The sequence below is a fragment of the Trichosurus vulpecula genome, chromosome 5 (assembly GCF_011100635.1).
Source record: "Trichosurus vulpecula isolate mTriVul1 chromosome 5, mTriVul1.pri, whole genome shotgun sequence".
Classification (NCBI taxonomy): Eukaryota; Metazoa; Chordata; class Mammalia; order Diprotodontia; family Phalangeridae; genus Trichosurus; species Trichosurus vulpecula.
In genome coordinates, this window is record NC_050577.1 from 108,639,120 (window position 1) to 108,652,948 (window position 13,829).

Below are 13,829 nucleotides of genomic sequence, written 5' to 3' on the forward strand. Positions count from 1 at the left end.
TCCTTCCCTTCCTTCCTTCCCCACCCCCCCAGCCCATAGCACTGGTTATGAGGACAGATCAAATCTCCATGACCTCATTGTCTCCTAAGTCAGCTTTGTTATCAAGGCAGTTGGGAGTAGTAGTCCCTAAAGAAAGCTCTGGGAGGCTTCATCCCTGCCCCTTGCTTGGGAGCCGGAAGATTAGCAGATCAGGGAGTGAATTGGAGGTCAGGTGGCTGAGCTTAGGGGTGAGAATTCAATCATAAGCTAGCTTCTTATGGACCTTTGTACATGGAGGGCTTGCTAGAAGCCCATCGCCCACTCTTCTCAGGACTCTGACAGATTGGCAGGATCATTCATTTGTGTCTAACTCTTCGTGACCTGGTGGACCATACTGTCCATGGGGTTTTCTTGGCAAAGATACTGCAGTGGTTTGCCATTTCCTTCTCTGGTGGATCAAAGTAAATGGTGTTAAGTGACTTGCTGGGTCACGGCTAGTACATGTCGTACTTGAACTCAGATCTTCCTGACCGCAGGCCCTGGGCTCTATCCACTGACCCATTTAGCTGCCTCCCCTTGGCAGGATCCCAGTGGCGGGCCAAGGGGAAGGAAACAAAAATGCTAAACGAATTGTAGTATTGATTGTAATGGAAGAGCCTGACTGTGCTGTCATATATTAAATAGGTTGAGTATACAGAAACATGGGAAGATATACATGAACTGATGCCAAGTAAAATGAGCAGAAGCAAGAAAAAAATGCACATGATGATTGCAACAATGTAAAAGAATAGAACAATCATAAAAGGGGATGATATAAAATTACAAAGAATATTAGTTCAAAATATGTTATGAGGCGATACCCCTGTCCCACCCCTTTGCAGAAGTGGGAGGATCATAAGTGTGCATGGATCAGTTTTGCTGATTTCTCCCCCTTTTTCATCATATATATTTACACACAGATATATAAATACATGCGTGTGTCTTCATACCTGTATATATGTGTATGTATATACACACATAAACATACAAATACACATATACATACATATACATATACATATACATACATGTTATCTAGGCTGACTCCCTAGGTACTGGGGAGGGAATTTTGGTAGAGTTACTGGTAATGTAAAAACCCCAAAAGACATAGATAAAACACTTATTTTTAAAAAAGAAAAAACATCAAATTTCATCTTCAGCCTCCAGCACCTTCCTAAAAAAATTTCTCTTTAGAAGTAAGCCCTGTCACCTGAGATGTTAACTCTGGGTGTTAAAGGAAACTTCAAAGCTTCAAATCTCAAACACCTTGTCATCACCCTGAGTCAGTGAAAATGTGAACTCTGTCCTTTTCCTCAGGCTCTCAGGAGGCCTTGACAATTACTATAAGCTCACTTGCTGAGCTGATCTGGGCTTAGAAGTAAGTGACCTGAAAATAGGTTGGGAAAACCTGGCTCTATTATGTGCAATGGACTCCCTAGCCAAGGCTGGAGGCAGCCTCCTCTGCTGCCAAGGGTTCATGCAGAAGGATTGGGAAGGTGACCAGCTCCAGTGATATGGAGATATCCTGGGTTCAATTATAGCCCTTCCTCCAGACCCAGCTTTCACCTGATCAGAGACCCAAGGTCCTTGAGCCTCTCTAGGGTTGGGGGATTTCTGTATGGAGCTTGGCCACTTCTGCCCCCATGATTTTTTCAGTTTCTAAGAAGGCAAAGCAGGGATCCTATTTGAGCAGGGCGTAATGGTCAGTGTCTAGGAATGCTTTTTACACCAGAAACCTTAGACACTTACTATGCCACAAGTGAACAGAAGTGCAATGGAGACAGCAGGATGCACACGACCTGAAGTCCCACTGATAAACTAATAGTTTTTGCTAGGGGCAGCTAGATGGTACAGTGGATAGACAGAGAGGGGGTCTAGAGTCAGTAAGATGAGTTCAAATTTGACCTCAGCCTAGGCAAGTCACTCAATCTCCATTTACCTCAATTTCCTTATCTGTAAATAGAGATAATTAATAGCCCTTCCCTTCCCAGAATCAGGAATTGCAGAAAGATTAATCAATAAACATTTATTAGTAGATCACTGTGTGCCTTGTGCTGTGCTCAACTCTGGGAATACAAAAAGAGGCAAAGGAAATCCCTGCCATTAAAGGGATTTCTGATCCATCCACTAGGTAACTCCATTCTGGCTGGTGGGGTGGAGGTGGGGGTGTGTGGTGTGCCTGGTAAGGGGCTGTTCCCATCCTAATTCAGACACAGAAACAGCCCAGTTGTGTGTCTTGGTTTTAATCCTGGTTGCACCATATTTTCCCAAGCATACAGAGTCACTAGGCCAGCCTTTACAAAGCCCACTATGAGTACCTCTTCATAATCTCATCTAAGCAGTCCCTTGAGAGCAAGCTTGGCTACTGTCTGGTATCCTGTTCCTGTCCCCAGTTCATTCGGAGACAGGTTTAGCAAGGTTTGGAATACCAAAATACCTCCAGGGAGAGGCAGCTATGTTTGACACACACATTGCCAAGGGAAAAAGACCAAGGGGCAGGAGATTAGGGACAGATCCCCTAGTCACAATCTTGGGGAAAGGGAGAAGGAAGGGGGCTTTTGATTTCCCTGAAAGACTTGGGATTTAGACATAGATGCTAAAATCTTGCTGTTGTTGTTCAGTCCTTTCAGGCATGTCTGACTCTTCCTGACCCTATGTGGAGTTTTCTTGGCCAAGATACTGGAGTAGTCTGCAGTGTATAGGGCGTGGAGTCAGGAAGACCTGAGCTCAAATCTGGCATCAGTCACTTACTAGTTGTGTGACTCTGGGCAAGTCACTTTAACTGTTTGCCTCAATTTCTTCATCTGTAAAGTAAGCTGGAGAAGGAAATGGCAAACCACTCCAGCATCTTTGCCAAGAAAACCCCAAATGGGGTCCTAAGAGGTGGACACACTTGAAATGACTGAATAACAAAAAATGCCTAAATATAACATCCTTCCTCCCCTTACCCACTCCCCTTGGGTAGGAATTTATCAGAGGGAAGAGGAGGGAAGAGCATTTGTAAAGGGAATAATGTGAGCCAAAAGCCACTGAGGGAGAAAGCCACCAGATATGTTTAGGAGATAGAGAGCAGTTTGATTGAAACTTGTGTGTGTGTGACGGAGAAGAAAGAAAATAGGAAATTTGGCATTGCCAGATTATGGAGGACTTTGAAGGTCAGGCAAAATGGCTTGTACTTTATATGCAATGTACTTTGTAAGCAATAAGGATGTAAGGTACTGGAGTTTTTAGTAGAATGACTTAGATTTATGAATAAGGAAGATTTTTCTGGTGAAAATACGAATTCATGTCTGCTACCTGTAAGGCATTGTATACCATGTGCTAGGGACAATTAATAATCAAAAATAAACATTTATTAAGTGCCTTTGGCCACTCCTATACCCACCTGTCCTTCAGTTCCAACATCTAAGTCCAGTCAATAAGCATTTATTAAGCACTTACTATTTTTCAGGCACCTGCCTAAGCCCTGAGGATACAAAAAGAACAAAAAACAGTTCCTACCTTTAAAGAGCTTCTGATCTAATGGTATAAGAAAACAGAAATCAAAACAGTTTCCTATCCTTAAGAAGACGGTATCTGAACTTAACACAGATGAAGATATACAAGATAATGGGAAGAGAGAGAGGATAATAGCAGCCCAAAAAATGATGAATTTGAGCAGAAAAAGGAAAACCTCTAGTGAAGAAGAAGTTTGGGATAATGAGATGTGCTGAAAGCCTCAACTTTAACTTAACTTTCTTGCTTTTTAGGAACTGGCACCCTACCATCATCACCTCAAGCCTTGACTATTTCCATAGCCGACTGGTTGGTCTCCCTGCCTCAACTTTCTCCCCACTCCAATCCCATCCTCCACTCTGCTATTAATACGTTATTTCTAAAGCACCGGTCTGGTAATATGACCCTTACCCCCCATTCAGCAAACTACAGTGGCTCCTTACTCACTCCAGAATCAAATAAAAACAAATCACGTTTGGTTTTTAAAGCCCTCCCTAACTTGGCCCCTTCCTTACCTTTTGTACTCCATATTCTACACTTATCACACTTTCTTCTTCTTCACGTATTGTACTTTCCAGGGACATTCATCTCCTTGCTCTCTGTCTCAGGACTCTGTATATTTTCCACTGGCTGGCCCTCCAATGTTCTCTCTCATCTCAATCTTCTGGATTCCCCGGCTTCCTTCAAGTGGGAGCTGAAATTGCACCTTCTGCGAGACACCTTTCCCTTCTTCCGTTAGAGCTGCTACCTTTCCTTTGAGGTTATTTCCAATGTATCCTGTGTACATACAGATTGTTTGCACAGAATTGTTTGCATCTTGCTTCCCTCATTAGAGTGTGAGCTCCTTGAGGGTAGGGACTGCTTTTAAAGCTGGGTGGCACGGTGGGTAGAACAGAGGGGCCTGGAGTCAGAAAGACCTGAGTTCAGGTCTGGCTTTAGACACTTACTAGCTGTGTGATCCTGGACAACTCACTTAACCTCTGTTTGCCTCAGTCTCCTTGTCGGTAAAATGGGGATAATAATAACAGCTGCCTGCCAGGGTATCAAACTAGATAATGATTGTAAAGCCCTTAGTACAGTGCCTGGCATATATATAGTAAGCTCTATGTAAATGTTATTTATTTATTCAGTCATTCATTTATTGAATCATTGTCATTATTATACTCCCAGAGCTTAGCAAAGTAAATGATTAATCAGTGCTTGTTGATTTGACTTGTATGTTGGAACCTAGGGACAGCTGGGTGTGGGAGCGGCCGAAGGCTGGGGGATCAAGGCTTCCCAAAGGTTTTCTATTCTGGGAATGAGGAATGTACAAGTCTCTCCTTGTCTGCTAGGAATCTTTCACTTAGAGCGACAACAAGGGCAGAGCTATAGGAAGGGTTTTGTTTCAAAGTGAAAATATTTAGGTGGCATCCCATCCCTGTACCCTCCCAGCATTCCTTGCCTTATCTGCCCAAGAAGCAAAAACACCTCTGTTTCCTTTTTTATGTTTTCCCTCCTCACCTCCACCTCTGTTTCCTTGACTTCCATTCCAAATTCTACTCAAAGATCATCTTCAGTTAGAGGGCTTACCTATAGCCTTCTTCACTAACATTCCATTCCATCTACTCTACATGGATCTTGAATGTATCTATTTTAAGTGTCTAATAAATGTTTGTTGACAGATTGTGCTATTAGATATTATTTTATTAGAGACTGTATTATTAAAGGATGCTTGTGAAATTTCCTTTTCAGGATTTCTTTTAAGAGCAGAGAAGATACCTACCCTCCCCAAATGGCTTTCAAGCAGCATTTTTGTGGAAGAGAGTCGGAGTGAAGTATTAACTTTGTTGATCTTGTCACATACTAGGTGGTGACTCCTAGTCCAGTGCCTGCCAGCCAGCCAGCAAGCAAATAAGCAAGCAACAGGAATTTATTATGCATTTTAAATGTGCTGGGCACTGGGTTAAGTGCTGGAGATGTAAAGAAGAGCAAAAACAGTGCCAGTCCTCAAGGAGCTTATGTTCTAGTTGGGGACACAACATAGGATACGTTTGGAGTAGATAGAAGCTAAGGCAGAAAGTCCTTTTAAGAGGCAGCATAAGTTAAGGCAGAAAGCTTTGCCATCTCTATGGAGCCTCATTTTTCTCATCCATAAAGCTGAGATTGTAGGGTCCTTTCTAGCTCTAATATTTGACAGTTTTATGCCTCTGACTGTATATATCATCTACATTTTTTCTATTGCTTGAATTTATCTGAAATCCCAGTGCCCTCTTCAAAGATTTTATGGTAACACATCCACCACTTTAATAATGCCTTTCCCTCCTCCTCTTTCAGATCAAGTCTGAGCCAGCATGGCTTCTATATTTCGGAGCGAGGAGATGTGCTTGTCCCAACTGTTCCTGCAGGCAGAAGCAGCATACTGTTGTGTAGCAGAACTTGGTGAACTGGGATTGGTTCAATTTAAAGATGTAGGTACACTATTATTATATAGGTACACCAGAGAATTACAGTTACTCTCTGTTAATCATTTTGGTTTCTTTATAGTATCTTAAGGTTTACAAAGTAGTTTCCTCCTGCCATTCTGTGAATTATATTGTAAAAGTTGTTTGTTTTTTTTAAATTTGGGTTCTTCAAGCACAGCCATTTTTGTTTTTAATTGGTTGAGGCTTTTCTTTTGGTGTGCTAAATCAGCTGAGACTCCGATTTCTATTGAGATAAGAAACTGGTTGGAAGTAAAAGAATTTTTGCTAGAGCCACCTGGTGGTTATAAATCCCAGACTACTCCACCCATATTTATTAATTTTACAACTTAATCTGATGTGATTTTTCTTCCATTATCTTTTGAAATCTAACTCTCCTTCCTCTCAGTCTACTGTAAATCTTACAAGTGTATCTTTGAAAAGTAAATCTTTACTTTGTCTCCTTTTGGCAGTTATAAATTCCTCCCTGGCTGTTATAAACCTGAAATTGTTTCTTTTCCTCTCTGTAAGTAGGGATTATGTAAGCTTTAGGAAATCTCTGTCCTTTACTTAGACTTAATTAAGATGCTGAGTATGTAATTAATCTGGTTTTAAGATATCTCTCTGATAAGTATCATGGACAGCAATGTTTATCAACAAATCATTTCACATTTATTATTTCATTTTATTCTTATAAAAGTCCCTATGAGATTTGTAATGCAGTTATTTTCATTCCCATTTTATGAGTCCCACAAATGGTAAGTGATTTCCCCACTGTAGGTTTTATTCAGACTTTGAACCCAGGTCACTGCTGACACCAAATCCAATATTTGCCTGCCTCATTTTAGAGACAAGGAAACCTATGTGATGGAGCTAGGATCGAAAGCTAGGTTTCCTGGCTGTATGACAATTTCTTGAAAGTAAACAGTCAATATAGCTTGCATGGGAAGGCAAAATGAAATATAGTAGAATGAACAGTGAGTTGGGAATCAGAGGTCTTGGTTTCTAGTTCTGGTTATGAGTGCTAACAATTTGGAATTTTGAAAATTATTTTCCAGACCCTCATTTTCCGGCCTTCTAGAATTTTTCCTCTCACAGGAATGAGGTTAAGAGCTAATAATAGGTAACAAGAGTTACTCACACTTGTGTCACACTTTAAGGTTTTCAACTGGTATACACATATTTATTAACCCATTTTATTGATGAGGAAAAACCCTAAATGCTTGCCCACAGCCACACAGCTAGCAGGGTTCAAACCCTGGTGTCTTAAACCCAAGTCCAGCCCTTTATGAAATACCTCCAGAAGTAAAAGTGCTACAATGTTACCGTGTTACAATATCCTCTTTTTTCTTGACTTGCATTTTTGGGAAACTTTGAATCAGTTTGATAATTTGATCTCTATAGGTATAATTAGTATAATAGGTCACTGAATCTTAATTACTTACCTACACAGTTAAAATTTGATCTCTAGATGTGATACATAGTGTAATGGTTCACTGAACCTGATCTTGGAATCGGGAGGCCATTAATTCAAATCCTGCCTCTGACACTTTACTAACTGGGTGACCTGGGCAAGTCATTTAATCCCTGGCTGCCTCAGTTTCTTCGTCTGTAAAATGGGGATAATAATAGTATCTACCTCCCAGGGTTGCTATGAGGATCAAATGAGATAATATTGGTAAAAGTGCTTTGCAAACCTTAAAACATATAAATGCTAGCTCTTGCTGGTTGTGTGAACAAAGGAAGTCACTTAACATTCCCAATCCTCAGTTTCCCCAGGTTGTTGTTGTGTTTGTCCTCTAAGGGGACCATGACATCAGGGACTTGCAGTTGACTTTGATTTGAGTGAGGGAGGGTTGTGCAAGGTCACCAGCCTCACATTCTCCTCCAGAGCCATCTGGGTTCAGTGGCCTTATATTCCTCATCTGTAGAATGGAGATAAATATCTCCATTTATCAATTTGACCATTTATCTATTGGGAAATGGCTTGAGTTTTTGTAATTTTGGCTCGGTTCCCTATATGCTTGAGAAATGAGGCCTTTATAAGAGAATTTTTTTTTTTACAAATTTCCCCCCAGCTTCCTGCTTTCTTTTTTTAAAAAATTTTTTTATTGTCTCCATTTTTTAATTTTAATTTTTAGTTTACAACACTCAGTTCTACATAATTTTGAGTTCCAGATTTTCTTCCCTCCCTCCCCAAGACAGCATGGAATCCGATATATCTTCCACGTATAACTTCACATTGAACTAATTTACGCACTAGTCAAGTTGTGGAGAAGAATTATGACCAATGGAATGAATTATGAGAAAGAAGAAACAGGACCAACCCCCCCCAAAACAAAAACAAAAGAGAAGGAAAAAAAAGGGGGGGGGGGAAGGTGGGCATAAAATGTACCTCAATCTGCATTCATACTTCATAGTTCTTTCTTTGGATGTAGATAGTATTCTCCATTGTTGAGTCCTTTGGAGTTGTCCTTGCACCTTGTGTTGCTGAGAAGAGCGAAGTCTGTCAGGGTTAGTCCTCACGGAATCCATATATCTGTGGTTGTGTGTAATGTTCTCCTGGCTCTGCTCTGCTCACTCAGCATTATGTCATGTAGGTTTTTCCAGGTTGTCATAAAGTCCATATCATCCCCATTTCTTACAGAACAATAATATTCCATTACCTTCATATACCACAGCTTGTTCAGCCATTCCCCAATTGATGGGCATCACCTTGATTTCCAATTCTTAGCTACTACAAAAAAATTCGCTATAAATATTTTTGTACATATGGGTCCTTTTCCCACTTGTGTGATCTCTTTGGGATACAACCCTAGAAGTAGTATTGCTGGGTCAAAGGGTGTGAACAATTTTATAGCCCTTTGGGCATAGTTCCAAAGTGCTCTCCAGAATGGCTGGATCAGTTCACAACTCCACCAGCAATGTAACAATGTTCCAATTTTCCCACATCCTCTCCAGCATTTATCATTTTCCTGTTTTGTCATGTTAGCCAATCTGACAAGAGAGATGTGGTACCTAAGAGTTGTTTTGATTTGCATTTCTCTAATCAGTAGTGATCCAGAACATTTTTTCATATGCCTATAGATATCTTTAATTTCTTCCTCTGAAAACTGCCTGTTCATATCCTTTGACCATTTCTCAATTGGGGAATGACTTGTATTCCTATATATTTGGCTCAGTTCCCTGTATATTTTTGAAATGAGTCCTTTATCAGAGACACTAGTAAACATTTTATCCCAATTTTCTGCTTCCCTCCTATCTTGCTGTATTGGCTTTTTTTGTATAAAAACATTTCAATTTAACATAATCAAAATTATCCATTTTGCATTTTGTAATGCTCTCTATCTCTTGTTGGGTCATGAATTCTTTTCTTTTCCATAAATCTGATAGCTAAACTATTCCTTGTTCTCCCAAATTGCTTACAGTATCAGATTCCTAAATCATGAACGCATTTTGACTTCATTTTGGTATATGGTGTAAGATATTGGTCTATGCCCAGTTTCTGCCCTACCATTTTCCAATTTTCCCAGCAGTTTTTGTGAAATAATGAATTCTTAGCCCAGAAGCTGGCCTCTTTGGGTTTATCAAAGAGTAGATTGCTATAGTTGTTGACTTCTCCATCTTGTGTACCTATCCTATTCCATTGATCCATGACTCTGTTTCTTAGCCAGTACCAGGTAGTTTTGATGACTGCTGCTCTATAGCACAGTTTAATATCTGGTATGGCTAGAGTGCTTTCTTTCTAATTTTGATTGCATTTGGTTTTGTTTGTGCAGAAACCTTTTAATTTAACGTATCAAAATTATCAATCTTACCTCCTGTGATCTTCATCTCTTTTTTCAGTCACAAATTCTTCCTTTATCTATAGATCTGACAGGTAATTCTTTCCACACTCCCCTGATTTGATATGCCCTTTTTTTTGACCTTATTTTGGTATACAGTGGTCTGTACTAGTCTATGCCTAGTTTCTGTCAAAATTGCTTTTCAGTTTCCCCAGCAATTTTTGTCAAATAGTGAGTTCTTGCCCTGAAAGCTTGGATCTTTGGGTTTATCAAACATTATATTACTATGGTCAGACTGGGGCAAGGAGAGTTTAAATGAACTGCCCATGGCTACAAATTGGATGTGTGTCAGAGGATGTACTCCAAACTAGTTTATCCTAGCTTGTAGACCAGCTTCTTTATTCACCATGCCACACTACTTCCATATCAGCCAACAACAATGATAAAGCCCAAGACTGAAATCCAGACTGAGGATTGAGGAATAAGGCTTTTTCGGAAGTGGAGATGATATTTGGGATTCAGTTGTGTGAGAAACGCAGTTTTGGGGATCACTGGACTTCCTAGGCAGGGCCAAAGTCCTGAGCAAGAACCCCATGATAATCCCTAAGGAAGGCCGTGCAGACCATAGGACTCCCAGAGGAAGACCAAGTGGTAGCCCCCCTTTATCTGTGGGGATCACAGGGCTTCCTAGGGTCAGACTCTAAGGAGGACCCAAGTGATGGCTCCTTAGAATGGCGGTAAGATCACAAGGCTCCCGAGACAGGGCTGGAACACCCATAGTGATGGCCCCTTAAGAAGGCTGTGCAGACCACAGGGTTCCCCAGAGAAACCCCAAGTGGTAGCCCTCTTAACACCACAGTGGGGATCACAGGACTCCCCAAGGCAGGGTCAGAAAGTTAGTCTGAGATGTGCTTCCGCAGCTCATTGCTTTCCTGGTAGCATAACCTTAGGAAGATCCATGTGATTTGCCCATTCTTACCCAAAGAACTCAGGACCAGAGTGGGTAGAGGAAGGCATTTATTACACTCCTTGAGAGAGTGGGTGCAGTGCTCACTGGGAACACTCACACCAATACAGCAGCAGGGGTGGGGGTAACCATCACCTCTACTCCAGTTTGAGTTATGGTTAGTTTACATTCTTTGCTTTTTACATAGTTTTCCTAGGTTATACAGTTTATATAGGTAGGATAATAAGGATACAGAAGCAGAAGTGAAGTTAATTAGATCTTCCTTGTCTGAGTTAGGATTAAACTACATACTTTATTTCCCCTACCTTCCCTCTTTAACATATGCAAATTATGGAAATCAGTAGGCCTGGACCCTTGACCAAGACTAGACCCTTGAACTGACATGATAAGCTTGAACTGGTTTAACCAGTTTGGCCTCTAGTTTCCCTGACACCAGGATGGCCATTGACTTGACAAATAAGTGTTAACTCATCTATATGGATAGCTTCTGTGGGAGCAAAACCAGATACCATACTATCTTTTCTTACAGTTGAAACAACGGGGTTTCAGAGTACCTATGATTACTTCCTATTTATCCTGTGTATAGCTTATTTGTACATAGTTATTTTTCATGTTGTCTCCCCCATTAGACTGAGCTCCCCAAGGACAGTGACTGTTCTTTTGCCTTTCTTTGTATCCCCAGTGCCTAGGATAGTACCATAGTAGGTACTTAATAAATGCTTATTGACTGACAGGATTGTTGTTAGACTCAAATGTGGTAATAAATGTAAAGCACTTTGCAAACCTTAAATCTTCATATTATTGTATGCTATTATAAATATGTATTCTTGCCACTTATTGGCCTTCATGTACTCATTGTAATGGAATTTTAAGTCATCCCTTAGTAGGTTTATTAAATCTCCTTCCTCTTCCCCCGCTCTCACTATGATCAAGGTCACACCAGGGGTCATTTGAGTCTTAGTTTTTCATTTTACTGAGCATGGTAGGGGCTCAGTTGGTCAGCAAATGGAGCCACACATCAAGAACCCTGGGAAGTGAAACCTCTTTGTTGGGTTTGGGGTAGGTAGAAGTCCTTTTGAGGAGTGTGGAAGGTGTCAGGGTGTGCCAGCCACATACCTGTCCTGTGTAATTTTCTCAGAGTTTTTTAAAAGGAAGAAAAAGAAGGAGCAAAAGAGCATTAGACTTCAGCAGATATTACTGATGTGTTCTTTTGTTTTTTTTTTCTTCTTCTAGCTAAATGCAAACGTGAACAGCTTCCAACGAAAATTTGTGAATGAAGTCCGAAGGTGTGAGTCTTTGGAGAGAATCCTTCGTAAGTCAGGGTCCTATTAATGTCTGAGGGAGTTCTTTGGTCAGTGGTCAAGAAACAGGGACAAAAGGGAGCTCAGACAATTCTAACTACAAAACAACACAATTGTTGCCCGTGGTCAGGCTGCCCTCTAACTCTGTTCGGTTTATAGAATAAGTAAAGCTTCTTGTAGCAACAATCTTGCTAGCAGCTACTGGGGCTGTGTAAAACCAACAACAATCAGCACACAGAGGGCTGTCAACACAGGTTCTTTGATCTGTTTTTCAAAGGAAAGCAACTTTAAGGGGTTAACAATCTAAGTTTAATCAAACATACATATATCATTCACTTAGTTCAGGGAGAAAAGATCAGCCCCCTGAACTTCAAGGCAATTGCAAACATTTACATCAACAGACAGACCTTGTCTGATTCAAATCACAATTCATAGTTACCAGAGAAGCACCAATATCTGGGTTATCAAAGCGGGGTGGGGTGGGGTGGGGTGCAAAGGCTTGCCCAGAGTCACAGCACTCCTTCCCTGAGTGAGCCCCGAAAGTCAGACTCTAAGCTCAGATCTTATATACCACTCTCAGGGCCCTGGGGCATTTGATTACCTCAGTGCTAAGAAGCACTCAAACAAAGAACAGTGAAAAATCCCATTTTGCTGACCATTACATTTGAAAGGCAAGACTCATCAAAGGTACTTAATTACCTTTGCATTCCAAAGGAGAAATCTACAAAAAGTCCTGTCCTGATTACCATTACTTAGTCTTAGTTGTCTTAGTGCTGAGAAACATTCCAAGACAAAAAGATCCCATTTTACCTGCCCCATTCAAACAAAGGCCAGAATCCTTAAAGGCACTAAAGAGAAGGAAGAACAGCAAAAAGCCCCACCCTGATTATGCACTTCCCTACTCTCAAGTTTCTGGATCAATCACAAACACCCAAACTTGCCTCAAGGAACCCATTTTGAATCAATTTTTGTCTGAATTTATCAAAATCATTCTTGGACTTGTTTCCAATTTTAGCCATTGTCACCTTTTCCAAATGAGATTACAGGTGGTATGAGGAAGGAAAATCACTGGATTTTGGAGTAAAGGGTTCTAGGTTCAACTTGAGTGGCCCTGAGCAAATAATTTAACCTCTATCAAGCTCAGTTTCTTCATCTGTAAAATGGAAATAGCATCACACACCTCAGAGTATTTTAAAGCACTTTTCTAAAAATGGACACTATTAGTTGTGTTATAAAGGGGGTTATATGTTTTGGTGAGCAAATCAGTGTTTTACTTAAATCTACACTCTTCCTTCTATCTTATTCCATCTTAGCCTCCATCTTTCCTAGTTCTTTTTATTGTTTTCATCATTTTAGGTCTTTAAACCCCAAATAGGGTCATGGTGAGTCAGATATGAGTGAAGCAACTCCACAACAACAACCCTATATTTTCCAGCTTTTAAAAAATGTCTTCTTTGCAATGCAGTCACCAAAATTGGACAAAAGATTTCAAGGTTCAATACCCACCAAACCACAGCAATGGACATACCTCATAGAATCCCTAGCTTCCTTTAAGGCTTACTCAAGTGCTGCTTCTTAGGGGTTTCTTAACCTGGGATGCATGGACCTCTTAGATTTGGGGGGAGGGGTCTGTGACCTTGGATAGGAACAAAATTACATCTTTATTTTCACTAACGTCTAACAGAAGATTAGTATTTCCTTTAATTATAAATTTTAAAAAATATAGCAAATATTATTATGGAGTCCATAGGTTTAACCAGGTTGCCAAAGCAGCTTATGAAACAAAAAAGGTTAAGAACCCTTATTGTAGATTAATCCCTTC

General features: G+C 40.5%; 1 protein-coding gene across 3 annotated transcripts in view; it reads left to right on the forward strand.

Moving 5' to 3' along the window:
- ATP6V0A4 (ATPase H+ transporting V0 subunit a4) overlaps positions 1-13,829 on the forward strand; it is a 65,356-nt gene that overhangs the window by 1,915 nt on the left and 49,612 nt on the right. The window contains exons 1-3 of one of the 3 annotated variants that reach the window (XM_036760228.1): positions 3,767-3,822; positions 5,830-5,963; positions 11,940-12,018. In XM_036760228.1, the coding sequence (XP_036616123.1) occupies positions 5,847-5,963; positions 11,940-12,018 (196 nt within the window). In that variant the 5' untranslated portion in view covers positions 3,767-3,822; positions 5,830-5,846. Of the gene's footprint in view, positions 1-3,766; positions 3,823-4,758; positions 4,798-5,829; positions 5,964-11,939; positions 12,019-13,829 lie in introns of those variants that run through there. The other 2 variants (XM_036760229.1, XM_036760227.1) reach the window with 2 other exon arrangements.